Source organism: Plecotus auritus (genome assembly GCF_963455305.1).
Source record: "Plecotus auritus genome assembly, chromosome: 3".
NCBI classification, from domain to species: Eukaryota; Metazoa; Chordata; class Mammalia; order Chiroptera; family Vespertilionidae; genus Plecotus; species Plecotus auritus.
Genome location: NC_137772.1, coordinates 200,766,673 through 200,781,443, shown reverse-complemented (window position 1 = coordinate 200,781,443; position 14,771 = coordinate 200,766,673). Strand labels below are relative to the sequence as shown.

General features: G+C 41.3%; 1 protein-coding gene across 3 annotated transcripts in view; it reads left to right on the top strand.

Annotated features, from left to right (window-relative positions):
* Positions 1-14,771, top strand: part of ATF7IP (activating transcription factor 7 interacting protein) — a 118,999-nt gene that overhangs the window by 69,152 nt on the left and 35,076 nt on the right. For all 3 annotated transcript variants that reach the window (XM_080662690.1, XM_080662688.1, XM_080662689.1), the window contains exons 6-9: positions 2,874-2,939; positions 4,816-4,895; positions 9,581-9,669; positions 13,973-14,605. In XM_080662690.1, the coding sequence (XP_080518816.1) occupies positions 2,874-2,939; positions 4,816-4,895; positions 9,581-9,669; positions 13,973-14,605 (868 nt within the window). The remainder of the gene's footprint in view (positions 1-2,873; positions 2,940-4,815; positions 4,896-9,580; positions 9,670-13,972; positions 14,606-14,771) is intronic.

The following is a 14,771-nucleotide window of genomic DNA, read 5'->3' as shown; positions in this document are numbered from 1 at the left end:
GTTGTTTGATTTTTTAAAAATAATAAATGACAAAAGATAAGTCCATGTCCAAAACTTTGGTTTTCATTCTCTGCTAATCATTTACTTTTTTAAGTGATATACTACAGATGTATATGATAAGAAAATGAAGTCCTTCTCTGTATATTCTCCCTCATGGTCTGCCGATCCTAGTCTGTAGAGGTAACCACTTTTACTTTGGTATTTATCCTTCTAGACATTTCCTCATACATAACAAACAAAAATGAAATTAAAAAAATAATTTTTTAATTAGTTTTCATTTTTAAGTAAAAATAGTATTATGTTACATACAAAGCAATTTATAGAATACCCACCAGCTAGTCTGACTAAATTAAAAATGAAAGATTCTTGTATAAGTTGGGGTATAAAAAACACCTTTTTACATACCTTTCTTGAATAAGTTGCATGAAATATTTTAGTCACAGAAAGGTAAATCCGTATTAAGAATATAAAATCATGCTGTTCTATCCTTGGGTGTTAATCATAAATAACTTAAGTCCTGAGGAAAATCTTCATTTTGGGAATCACAGGTGGTTGTTTAGGCTTTGTGAGTGGACTTAAATAAGTTGGAAAGTTTGGGGTCTTCTTTAGAAGTGACTACTTCCTGAAAGGAACTTTAAAAATAGATAATACCATTTTTTAAAGTGATGTGTTTATATTAGATATAAGAAATTCTCTGGAGGAGCTCTTCCTTAGGCCTCATGAATACATTCAGAAGCTTAGTTTATAATTTTTGAAAATATATTTGATATAAAATTGCAGTAGCAATAGTAGTAAAAAGAATTGACTGCCCTGGCTGGGTGGGTCAGTTGGCTGGAGTTTCTTCTCATACACCAAAAGGGTTGATTCCTGGTTGATCCCTGGTCTGGGCACATACAGGAGGCAAGTGATCAATGTTTCTCTCTCACATCTCCCTCTCCCTTTCCCTCCCCCTCTCCCCCTCTCCTCCTTTCCCCCTCTGTCCCTCTCCCCTTTTCCCCATCTCCCTCCCCCCTTCTTCGTCTTCTCTCTCTAAAATCAATAAACATATCCTTGGGTGAAGATAAAAAATAAATTGAATATCACATCTATGCCTTAGTAAAAGACTTAAAGGAAATATAAAGTTTTTACATGTGGTGATGTGATAATTTTTTTAGTTTTTTTTCTTTCTGTTCTAATTTAAAATTTTCTGTGAATATGTATTTGGGCAAAATATGTGTTTAGTCAGTTTATATAAGCAGTACAAATGATAAAATAATTTCACTGGCAAATATTAATACTAACAAGATAACATTTTTCTCAGATTATTAAAGAATAACAGAATAATGAAATTAAATGTTTCAGAGTATATTACATGAGCACTCATATAACTGCTATTGAAATTACAAATGAGCAAAGCCTTTCTGAAAAACATTTAGACAAGAGCCTTAAAAATATACTCTGACTTAGGAATTCTATTTCTGTGAATGTTGCCTATGGAAATCATGTGAAAGAACAAACATTAATTGCAGTGCTTTTGACTATGGCAATACATTTGCGAAACATAGACATCAATCAGGAAAGTGGAATATATGTGATTTAATATATATGATATCCTATATAATAAAGAGGTAATATGCAAATTGACCATCACGCCAACACACAAGATGGCCACCCCCAGGTGGACACAAGATGGTTACCACAAGATGGCTGACAGGGGAGGGCAGTTGTGGGCAATCAGGCCAGCAGAGGAGGGCAGTTGGGAGCGACCAGGCCTGCAGGGGAGGGCAGTTGGGAGGACCAGGCCTGCAGGGGAGGGCAGTTGGGGGGAACCAGGCCAGCAAGGGAGGGCAGATAGGGGTGAGCAGGCCTGCAGGGGAGGGCAGTTAGGGGCAATTGGACCGGCAGGGGAGCAGTTAGGCGTCGATCAGGCTGGCAGGGGAGTGGTTAGGGGGTGATCAGGCTGGCAGGCAGAAGCGGTTAGGGCAGGGGTGGGCAAACTTTTTGACTCGAGGGCCACAATGTGTTCTTAAACTGGACTGGAGGGCCGGAACAAAAGCATGGATGGAGTGTTTGTGTGAACTAATATAAATTCAAAGTAAAGGAGCGGAGGGGAGAGCAAGAGAACCGGATAGAACAGCCGGATCCGGCCCACGGGCCGTAGTTTGCCCACGGTTGGGTTAGGGGCAATGAGGCAGGCAGGCAGTTGAGTGGTTGGGAGCCAGCAGTCCTGGATTGTGAGAGTGATGTCCAATTGCCCATTTAGGCCCGATCCCAAACGGGCAGTCGGACATCCCTCGAGGGGTCCCAGATTGGAGAAGGTGCAGGCTGGGCTGAGGGACACCTCCCCACTCCCCTATGCACGAATTTCGTGCACTGGGCCTCGCGTGCGTGCGTGCGTGCGTGCGTGCGTGCGTGCGTGCGTGCGTGCGTGTGTGTGTGTATCAATGGTATATATTGATTCAATATATTATACATGTACCCATAAGTAGTATTGGCAAAGGTTCTTTATTACTTACAGATATGCTTATTTTTACTACTACATCATTCTCTGTGAGAAAGTTAAATGTGATTATAGCTATTTAAAAATAAAAAAAAAACAATCATAGATATTCAGAAATGTACTGGTTTGTGAGCAAACATCCACAGTTCTAGGAGGAAAAAAGCTAACCTTATAAAATTAAGAGTGTTTACCTGTGGGTATCAAATTTAAGTCTATTTTAGTTTTCATTACAATTTTCTGTGTTTTTCAAATACAATTTTAAAATCAGCTTACTTTATTTATTTATTTTTTTGCTGTTAGCTATCTTTTGAGGATCCTGTTACCTGTGAGTTTCTTGTTATATGGGCTCCATTTTTAATGCTGCTTGATTTCTGTCCATTTTTGCTTTTTGTAGGCCAAGATAGCCAGGTTAACCAAACGCTTTGGAGCAGCCAAAGAAGATCTTAAGAAAAGACAAGAAGTAAGAATTTCTATTCTGGCATAATTAATATTTAGCTCTAACTGATAATTTTAGGAAATGCTGAATTAGGAAGAAACACTTCCTTTATTATAGTTCTGAAATTTGCTCTCATTCACTGTACCTACTGTATGTTGTTTCTGCAGCTCTATAATTAATTTTTAACCCTTTCCTAATTTTCAAATTTCAACACTTATCAATTACTTTTATCTTACGGCATTCTTGAAGCCGTATTTTCTATGCATTTTTAAAATTATGTTTTTTGTGCCCTAGCTGGTTTGGCTCAGTGGATAGAGCATCGGCCTGCGGACTGAAGGGGCCTGCGTTTGATTCTGGTCAAGGGCACATGCCCTGGTTATGGGCTCGATCCCCAGTAGTGGGCGTGCAGGAGGCAGCCTATCAATGATTCTCTCTCATCATTGATGTTTTTATCTCTCTCTCCCTCTCCCTCCCTCTCTGAATTCAATAAAAATATATTTTTAAAAAAAGTTATGTCTTTTTGGATTTGTCCTAGTCTAGTCTGATATCATTTTAGTATTCCACTGCCTTCAATAGCCCTGTTCTGCCCTTCCTTTCTTATACTATGTAAGTTAAGTCCAAACATGGTAGTATAACATAAACAATGTTCTGTAGTTTTTCTTTTTGTTGTTTCCTTAGTTACTCTGTAGTACATTATTTAAAAAATTTAAAAATATGTTTTTATTGATTTTTACAGAGAAAGAAAGGGAGAGGAAGAGAGAAACATGGATGTGAGAAACATCGATTGGTTGCCTCCCGCATGCATCCCAACAGGGATCAAGCTTGAAACCTGGGCATGTACCCTCCCTGATTGGGTATCGAACTGGCTACCTTTTGGTGCATGATGATGACATTCAACCAACTGGGGCATGCAGTACATATTTTTAATATAGCATTTGCATGTTGCTTTATAGTTTTTCAGTTGAATTTCTTTCTCTTCCTCTTGACTTTTATCCCCATTTGAGCAATTCACATTTCTTTTTGTCTTGATAGATCCATTGTCTGGCACATGATAATTGCCAATAATAATTATTTCATTAATAATCACTATTTCTACAGGATTTTTCTGTTTTGATTCATTTTCCTATTTCACTTGACTTAAAAACAATTTTATAGTTTCAACCTTACCTTGTCCCTCCACCCCCACTCACTCCTTTCCCCCAGCAACTAATAATTTGTTCTTCATCTCTATATTGTTTTTACTTAACTTTTAAAATTCTGTTTTCTCTCTTTTTTTTCTTGAGTAACCGACAGTTGTTTTTTTCCTTTGTTCTATATAGACTAATTTTCCCAAACTCACTTAGCCATATCCAAAGATTTTTTATTATAGTTTTCTTCAATTACGTAATTTCCTGATTTTAAATTCCACTTCCTCAACTTTGTTCCTTTGTCATAATGTGTAAAATGAGCTATTTTATTTTTTATATTAGAAAATTTGTATAAATCTTTTTTGAACCATTTTTATTTGCTATGCCTGCTATGCCTAGTAAAGTATATGTAGACATTCACTAGATATTTATTGAATGAGTATATCTGGTTTATTATTAATATTTTTATTGTTTTGTTTATTGAGCCCTTACAGCATGTAAACCATTTTCATAGTCTTCATTTTATTGGCTCATCTCAAAAAACTGAGGTATCACAATTATTACATTTGTCTTTTGTATAATAAGCAGTTGTTTCCATTAAGTACTGTGCTTAAGTTACAGCTAACAAGTGGCAATTCCAAGATTCAAATTCTTGTCTCAACTAATAATAGTTTTCATGGAATTATAGAAGTAGCATAATATATTTATAAAGCATTTAAGGTCTTATTTTTAAAGATTTGTTTTATTTTTATCTTGGTATTTTTCTCCCTCAGAATCCACCAAACCCACCTGTACCTGTATCACCAGGAAAGCCTGTAGTTGAAGTCACCAGCAATAACAATGTGCCCTATAGGTGAGAATAATAAACAGTCTATTTGTCAAGTTATTATTTCCCCTCTTCTTGTGTTAGTCTTCACCTGGGGATATTTTTCCATTGCTTTTAGCTAGAGAGGAAGGGAAGAAGAGAAGGAGGTGGGGAGGGAGGGAGGGTTACTGGAGTTGTGGGGAGAACATTGATGTGAGAGAGACATTGACAGGTTGCCTCCTGCATTTGGGGACTGAACCTGCAACCCAGATATGTGCTCTTGACCAGGAATCAAACCTGGGACCCTTTGGTGCATGGGCGTACTCTAACCACTGAGAACACTGGCCAGGGCCTCTTTTTCTACCTTTTAAAAATAAAATTCACTCATTTTTCCCATCCACCAGCCCCCACTTTTGGCAACTACCAATCTGTTCTCTATATGAGTTTAAAAATTACATATATATTTTTAGATTTCTTAAAATAAATTTTGTTTTTTTAGATTTCTTTCTCTGTTTAACTTCACTTATCAGAATGTCATTAAGATCCATCCATGTTGGGGGTCAAATGGGAAAATTTTTTTTTTTCATTGTTTAAAGTATTACAAATAGTAGTACATATGTCTCCTTTTTTTTCCCCATTGACCTCCCCCCAGCCTCCCCTACCCCCCAGTACATGCCTTTACCTGCCCCCCCCTCCAGTGTCTTGTATCCATTGGTTATGCTTATATGCATACGTACAAGTCCTTCGGTTGAGCTCTTAACAGTGCCCCCCGTAACCTCCCCTGCCTTCCCGCTGTAGTTTGACAGTCTGTTCAATGCTTCTTTGCCTCTGTATCTATTTTTTCCCCATTTCTTTCCTTTAAAAAATCTTGCCTCTGCAGACTAGAAATAAACATATAATAACAAAAAGTGTTTTGAGTCCCAATTTCAATGTCCAACCGTTCTGAGTCCCCGTTTCAATGTCAAACAGTTCCTTATGTGTACATGTCAGCAATGATATCTGGATGGTGGGCACATGGTGGCAATGCAGGTCCAACCCTCTCTGGTTTGGTCCTAGGCAACCTGCTGCATCGCACAGCTTCTGACTGCTAGCGTGGCAAGGCGTCATCAGCGTCTTCCATCTCTGGACTGTTTCTCCTCTTGTCTTCGTGGTTGGAGCAGACCTGTCAATTCCTCTCTGTTGCAGGAATCCACATGGTCTTGGAGTTGTTTTCTGAAAATATACAAACATATTCTTGACCAAAAGTTAATAAAGGAATCTCTTCTATATAATTGATTTGGGATCCTTTTTATTTTTGCCCAAACGATTTTCCTTTGTCTTATTTAGACACCATGTGTGTTTTTCATGGGTGTGTTGCTGTTAGTATTACAAATGAAAATTAATTTTGTAAAGTAAAAGTTTTCTAGATGTAATTTACTTATAGGATATTTTTCCTTACATGATATTACCGTACTATACCCCCTTTTTTGATTAATGGAGGCTTTTGTAAATTTTATAATGCAGTCTTGATAACTTTAAATTTTAATTTTTTGCACAAAAATATGACTGCTTTAGGTTCTTTGCATGTTCAGGAATTTTACCATGAGATGAACTACCAATAGAAATTTTAGTTACTACTTTAGGAACAGCTTTTTGTCCAGTACAATTACATTTTCTTGAATATTCACTTATTTCAATTAGCCTATTTAAATTAATCTGAAAACTTGATTATTATTTTACTGTCAAATTTAATACTCTACCAACAATCTTAGTTCACCCTGTAAATATTAGTGGAAACGATTATTTGCATTCTTGAGTAGGCCCTGAGCATTCCTAGTGCTAGGCTGGATTTAGATATAGGGCAGCTGCTGTCGGCCAAGTCTCTTGTCTGTACCTGGGTCCCAGTCTGAGCTGGGCCAAGTCACTGTCACCTGTGTCCCGATCTGAGCTGGGCGTGGGAAGCAAAGCAGCCATGGGGGCAGGAGACCTCCCTCAGACGGGGTGAGTGTTCAGGCCCCTGCAAGGTTGGGAGGGTGAGGGTCTGTGCCCCACCTCTGTTGACCCCCAAGTTCTCTCCTACTGGCTGCTCTGCGACTGTGCCTGTCTTAGGTTGTTCCTTCCCTGAGGAATCTTACCTGTCTCTGGCTAACCAGTCATCCTCCGGGGCCAAGCAGGGTGATGTGAGGTTCAGTTCTGTCTCTTTGGTAGCCTATGCCCCTGTGGCCTCCACGCCCAGCACCTGCCTTGGGATCCCCTGACCTGCTGGCGGGGCCCCAGCACTGATCACATATCTCGGGAAACTCAGGTTTCTTCTCCAGGGAGGGCCCAGCTCACACGATTGGGCGAGAGACAGATCCATGGTACCAGCCACCACGAGGCTTTAAGCTCAGCGTGAACAGAAAGCTCAGGCAACAGCTGAGGGCAATTGGATTATGAGAAGAGGGTCCCTCTTGGCACCAAAAGGCAAGAGGGGCCAATATAGAATGCTCAAGTGCCTTCCCAGTGCCTTAATTCCTTCTGAAAGGGATTAAATCCTTTCATGTCCTTTTTTTTAAATTGCTGTCAAACATTCAAAGAATTAGTTTGTAAGTTTGTTTGGGATAATTGTACAATATGCTGTTGTAAAATATCTAAAATTATAATGACATTGTAGAATAATATCATGTAAGGATATTCTTTGCTCTAGGCCATGGCAATTCAATTTCAAACTGGCTGTCAATTTCTTTTTATAACTTTATATAAACTTTGTCAGGGAGGTAAAAACACAAATTATTTACTTTAGTTCAAGAGGCCAAATATATTGACTTTCAATTATAATCCTTACAACTTTTGAAGGAAACGTCTCTTTGTTTCCTTCCAAAATAATTTTTGGGCTACAGAGAGTTCCATTTAAAAATCTTTGTCACATGAAATAATTTCTCTTAAGGTTATGGTGACCACTAGTATGGATTAGATTTAATATTTTATTTTATTTTTTAAAATTTTTATTTTTTACATATGTGTCCTTATTCCCCCATAACCCCCACCCCCCCATTTATGCCCCACCCCTTGTTGTCTGTGTCCATTGATTAGGCTCATATGCATGCACACAAGTCCCTTGGTTGATCTCTCCACCTTACCCCCACCCTCCCCTACCTTCCCTGAGGTATGATGTGCTGTTCAACGTTTCTCAGTCTCTGGATCTGTTCTTGTTTATCAGTCTATGCCAGGGTTGGGCAAACTTTTTGACTCGAGGGCCACAATGGGTTCTTAAACTGGACCGGAGGGCCGGAACAAAAGCATAGATGGAGTGTTTGTGTGAACTAATATAAATTCAAAGTAAAGGAGTGGAGGGGAGAGCAAGAGAACCCTCCGCTCTTTCGGCCTCGCGGGCTGGATAGAACAACCGAACGGGCCGGATCCGGCCCGCGGGCCATAGTTTGCCCACGGCTGGTCTATGCCATTCATTATATTCCACAAATGAGTGAGATCATGTGATATTTATCTTTCTCTGCCTGGCTTATTTCACTTAACATAATACTCTCCATTTCCATCCATGTTGCAAATGGTAGGAACTCCTTCTTTTAAAATTTTTTTTTATGGCTAAATAATACTCCTCTGTGTGTGTATGTATAAAAGTTTGCTTATCCATTCATCCATAGGTGAACACTTAAGTTGTTTCCATATCTTGGTTATTTTAAATAATGCTGCATTGAAAATGGTGGTGCATATATCTTTTCTAATTAGTGTTTTGGTTTACTTCAAACAAATATCCAGATGTGTAATTGCTGTATCATATGGTAGCTCTATTTTTAATTTTTTGAGGAAGCTTTATACTGTTTTCCGTAGTGGCTGCACCAATTTACATTTGCATCAATAGTGTGCACAGTTTTTAAGTAGCAAGTCTGTCAAGTTTCCAAATAACTCATATATAGAATCTAACGAACAAAATAAACTGTTGAACAAAATAGACTCAGAGACATAGAAGCATGGTACAGAATGTCAAATCTCAGTGGGAAGGCGTGGGTAGGTGGGAAGAGATCAAAGAACTTGTATGCATGTAACCCATGTACACAGACAATAGGGTGGTGAAGGCCTGGGATGAGGGGTGGGTCGGCTAGAAGGGGTCAGTGGGGCGGGGGGAAGGGGACATAAGTAATACTTCCTTTTTTTGATAATACTTTCAGCAATAAAGATTTTTAAAAAATAAAGTAATAAAATAATAAGAGAAAAAGTTTCTGATTTTATTTTGCAGAAACATCTTGGAATCTAATCTTATGTATTTGTATAGAGACAAGTGGTATACTGAATTAAGTGTATTTCCTTCCTTTTTGCTTTGTTATAATTGGTCATTTGTGGATATTGGTTTTGGTAATTTATTATAAGGCTTTCTTCGGTCATTGCAGATTTCTTTTATCACTTGTACTAAATAGTATTATCTCAAGTAACTGAGAAATGCTTTGGTCAGGGGTGATAAAAACTGTCTGCAGATTTTAGGACCTACATTTGGTTTTCAGGTAAAAGTATTGAGGACATTAGAGTATAAGAGGAAGACTCTTTCCTAATGCCATAGGATACCTCCCCTCCTGCCCCTAGTATTCTGAAATCTATGTGTTAGTTTTCCCTCAGTGCATTCACTTGAAGTTTAATGCTGCAATACCTATGTCTAGCCACTCTTTTTATCCTATGGGCCACTGCTTTATCTATACATAAATTGATGTTCCCTACAATGTTATATTTATGACTGACTATTTTTATGTATATATATTTCATAGAAATACAGGTACAGTGAGACAGTTGCTGGAGTCCAAAAGAAATGTAAGCGAGAGTACACCACCATCCATTCAAACCCCTGTGAATACAGGTAACAATATTCTTTAACACTGAAATACATTTTCTTAGTGTAATTGAATGCTTTGGTTTTCTTTTCTTTTAAGGATGAAATTTGCTAAGAAACTGAGCATATTGATCTAAATTTGAATGCTTAAGTATATAATTTTATTTAAACAGTGGCCTGGTGCATGAAATTCGTGCACAGGCGAGGTGGGGAGGTGTTCCTCAGCCCGGCCTGTACTCTCTCCAATCTGGGACCCCTTGAAGGATGTCCTACTTCCGGTTTACAGGGATTGGGCCTAAACCGGCAGTCGGACATCCCTCTCACAATCCAGGACTGCTGGCTCCAGCCGCTCACCTGCCTGCCTGCCTGCCTGCCTGATTGCCCCTAACCACTCTGCCTGCCGGCCTGCTCACCCCCAAATGGCCCTCCCCCCGCCAGCCTGATCACCCCCAACTGCCCCCTGTGCCAGCCTGCTCACCCCCAACTGCCCCCCCTGCTGGCCTGCTCACTCCAAACTGGCGCGCCCCCCCCCCCGCCCCGCCTGGTCCTGATCACCTCTAACTGACCCCTACTGACGGCCTGCTCATCCCCAACTGGCCCCCCTGCTGGTCTGCTTACCCCCAATGGCCCCTGCCATCCCATCCTGGCTTGATCACCCCCCAGAGACCCAAGGTCCCAGCCACTCCTTTTTTTTCTTTTTCTTTTTCTTTTTATCTTTTCAGTGCCTCCTTGAGAGGGGGCCAGGGCCAGCTGGAAGCAAGTATCTAGGATTTATTTATCTTCTATAATTGAAACTTTGTAGCCTTGAGCGGAGGCCAGGGCCGGCCAGGGCAGGTGGGAAGCTTGGCTTCCTCCATTGCCAGGGCAACCCAAGCCTCCTGCTTGCTCCAGCTCCGTGGCCAGCTGCTATCTTGGTTGGGTTAATTTGCATACTCACTCCTGATTGTCTGGTGGGCGTGGCTTGTGGGTGTAGTGGAGTGATGGTTAATTTGCATGTTTCTCTTTTATTAGTGTAGATTAGAGGCGCAGTGCATGAATTTGTGCATGGGTGGGGTCCGGCTGACAGAGCCCCAATTGGGGCCAGGCCAATCAGGAGGAGGAGATGGTGGGAGGTTGGCTGGCCAGCCCACCCTGATTGGGGCCCAATCAGGGCCAGGCTGGCTTGGGGGAGGGCCTGAGGGCGATTGGACAGTGGGCCCCATCCCCGATTGGGGGTGGGGCCAGCTGTGGGGAGGAGCTCTGGGTGGTGGGCGGCCTGCCCCACCCCTGAATGGGGTGGGGGGGCCGATCAAAGGTCAGGGCCCAGGGGAGAGGCCAGCCAGCCCCACCTCCAATTGGTGTGGGGTTGGGCTGGATGGGAGGAGGGGCTGCAGGAAATTGGCTGGCCAGCCCCGCCCCCTATTGGGATGAGGTGCAGTCAGGGATGGGACCACCTGGGGGGAGGGGCTGTGGGCCAGTCAGGGGGTGGGGGCCCATTGGAGGCAGAGTCGGCCAGGGGGAGGGGCTGAAGGAGGTTGGCCGGCTGGCCCATCCACTATTGGGGTGGGGGGGTTATCAGGGGTGGGGCCGGCCAGAGGGAGGGGCTGTGGGCCTATTGGGGTGGTAGGGGCCCATCGGGGGCAGGGCCAGCTGGGGGGGAGGGGCTGCAGGAGGCTGGCCAGCCCCACTCCCTGATCGGGCAGTTTGCTGGCCGCCGTGGGCGTCATAGCGACTGGTTGTTCTGGTCATTACTGTTTTACAGTGGCTGGCTTTTTATATATATGTACTAGAGACCCAGTGTACGAAATTCGTGCACTTGGGGGGTTCCTCAGCCCATCCTGCACCCTCTCGCAGTCCGGGAGCCCTTGGGGGATGTCCGACTGATGGCTTAGGCCTGCTCTGCTCTAAGCTATCAGTTGGACATCCTTAGCACTGCCACAGAAGCGGGAGAGGCTCCCGCCACCGCCGCTGTGCTCGCCAGCCATGAGCCCAGCTTCTAGCTGAGTGGCGCTCCACCTGTGGGAGCACACTGACCACCAGCGGGCAGCTGCTGTGTTGAGTGTCTGCCCCCTGGTGGTCACTGTGCATCATAGCAACCAGTCATTCTGCCATTCTGTCAATTTGCATATTAGCCTTTTATTAAATAGGATAGATTAGAATTCCATAAATGCATGGAAATACAGAAACTGAAATCTCCACTGAAGTGTTTCTCAAACTTTTTAGTCACTATATCCCTGTATAATCTTAAAAAAAAATACCTATTAAGAATTCCTAAGTTTTTGTTTATGTGGGTTATGTTAATTGATATTTACTGTAGTAAGGATATAAAATTTTTAAAAAATGTTTGCTTATTCATTAAAAAATAATAAACACTGCCCTTGCCAGTTGGGCTCAGTGGATAGAGTGTCATTCTACATACTGAACTTCCCAGGTTTGATTCCGGCGGAGGGCATGTGCCTCAGTTGCAGGTTCGATCCCCGGCCCTGGTCGGGTGAGTGTGGAGGCAACCATCTGATGTGTCTCTCTCACATTGATGTTTCTCTGTCTCTCCTCCTTCCTTCCACTCTAGAATTCAATGGGAAATATCCTTGGGTGAGGATTTACAAATGAAAAATAATTAACACCTTATTTTGTAACACGTGTTTTAATGAAAAATAACTTCTAAGCTTAAAAAAGTAATGAAAGGAGTAGGATTGTCTTACATTTTTATACTTTACCTCACTTAAAACATTAAGATGCCCTATAAAAGCTGGATTCTTATATCTATATATGCATTCCTTCTGTTTTAGTTTGTTGTTTTGATTGAAATATATGAAGAAAATTCCACCTCATATAAATATATGGTTAGAAAAGGCTAGCTCTTTTAGAGAACTGTGGATATTTTCTTTGAAAGTCAAATAGTAGTTTGTTTATTTATTTATTTTTTATTGATTTCAGAGAAGAAAGGAGAGGGAGAGAGAGAAACATCAATGATGAGAGATACCGGAATCAAACCTGCAACCCTTCAGTCTGCAGGCTGATGCTCTATCCACTGAGCCAAGCCCTATAGGGCTATTTTGTTTGCTTTTTACTGTGAATATGTGATGGAAAGAATGTAGTGATAATTTTAGTACCACTACTTTATTTTTGTACTGAAGTATCAGAAGTTTTACTCAGCATTGCTTTGGCTCCATCAGTGCAAATATCTACATGGTGAAAAAGTAAAATAATGTTTTATTATTGATAAGAAAATAGTTTTGATATTGCAAGCTCCTGAAAGGGTCTCAATTACCCCAAGTATCCCCCGAACCATACCTTGAAAATTGGTGCTCTAAGTATGCCTGTGATTTTGGAAGAAAGACTACAAATCAATGAGAAAGACACTTAGCCATCTAGCTCCCTTATTTCATCTCCCATTTACACTCTGCCATCTTCCATCTATATATATATATATAAAAGGCTAATATGCAAAGTGTCCCCTTAGGAGTTTGACCGGGAGACCGAGAGTTTGATCACTCACTATGACGTGTGTTGACCACCAGGGGGCGGCGCGGAACAAAGAAAGGCCCTGGGCAGCAGCTGGGGAAAGAAGGCCCCAGTCGGCGGCCGGAAGGCCCCGATCAGCCCAGATCACCGGCCAGGCTAGGGACCCTTCCTGGGCATGAATTTCGTACACCGGGCCTCTATTCCTATGTAATAAAGAGCTAATATGCTAATTAGACAGACAGCAGAACAACCTTCCGAAATGACCAGTGGGCAGGGGGCAGGGCCATGAGGCAGCCAGTGCTGCAAGGGCTGAGCCCCTTGCACGAATTTTGTGCATCGGGCCTCTAGTATTATATAATGTTAAGAGTGTCAGTATAGGCAGCCTTCTGTCTCTAGTTCCTCTCCCAGGCAATTCAATACAACTTGATCTGAAGATCCAATTTCATATGGTCCTAATGGTAAAATACATGACCAAGTTTACCTATTCATTGATAGTGATGATGCTGACTAGACTTTCTATTTGAGTTTATATATTGCTAGTGTCCCAAAGCATTTGTAATGCTTTAAAAAATATCTAGACAATATTACCAATTTTTCAGTTATGCTATAGTTATTACAATAATTTTCAGACAGTTTTGATAAGGAGATAGCAGTCCTCCACATTAGTCATAAACCATGTGATTTTTCATAATAAACTGATCATAGATGCAAAATGCTTCTAAAAATTTAATTCTAAGAAGTTCAAGAATTTAAATCTGGAAAAAATTTCATTATGAAGGACTTTACTGTATCTACTGTAATCCATTAAGTTTTTATTGTGTTATATTATCCTAGCTGATAAATGGAGATAGCCATTTAAACTGAGATTTCTTTTTTCTTTCTATAGTGTCTTCAACCAATCTCATCACTCCTCCAACAGTTGTCAGTAGTCAACCTAAATTGCAGACTCCAGTGACTTCGGGTTCTCTGACATCAATTCTTCCTGCACCCAACACAGCTACAGTGGTTGCTACTACTCAGGTGCCTAGTGGAAATCCCCAACCTACAATCTCTTTACAATCATTACCAGTGATTTTGCATGTACCTGTTGCGGTATCCTCCCAGCCTCAACTCCTACAGAGCCATCCTGGGACTTTAGTAACTAATCAACCATCTGGCAACGTTGAATTCATTTCTGTACAGAGCCCACCTACAGTGAGCAGTCTCACCAAAAATCCAGTATCCTTACCATCCTTGCCAAATCCTACTAAACCAAACAACGTTACTTCTGTGCCCGGTTCTAGTATTCCAAGGAACTCTCCTGCCAGTGCTGCACCATTAGGAACAACACTTGCTGTACAGGCTGTTCCAACAGCACACTCTATTGTACAAGCCACAAGGACTTCTTTACCCACAGTAGGCCCATCAGGACTCTACAGTCCATCAAATAATCGTGGTCCTATACAGATGAAAATTCCAATTTCTGCTTTTAGTACTTCATCTCCTGCAGAACAGAGCAGCACTACTACCCCAAGAATTGGTAAGTCACTGTGTGGATTTAATAATAGAAATTAAAGCTTACTAATGATCTGTAGATAATTGAACTTTTGTGTTTGTTTGTAGAAGTGGCTAGCATTATTGGAAAAACAAAGTAAATAGAATATCCTGGAGGTTATTTTTAGTAAGTTTTTAGTTGCATAAGAAAT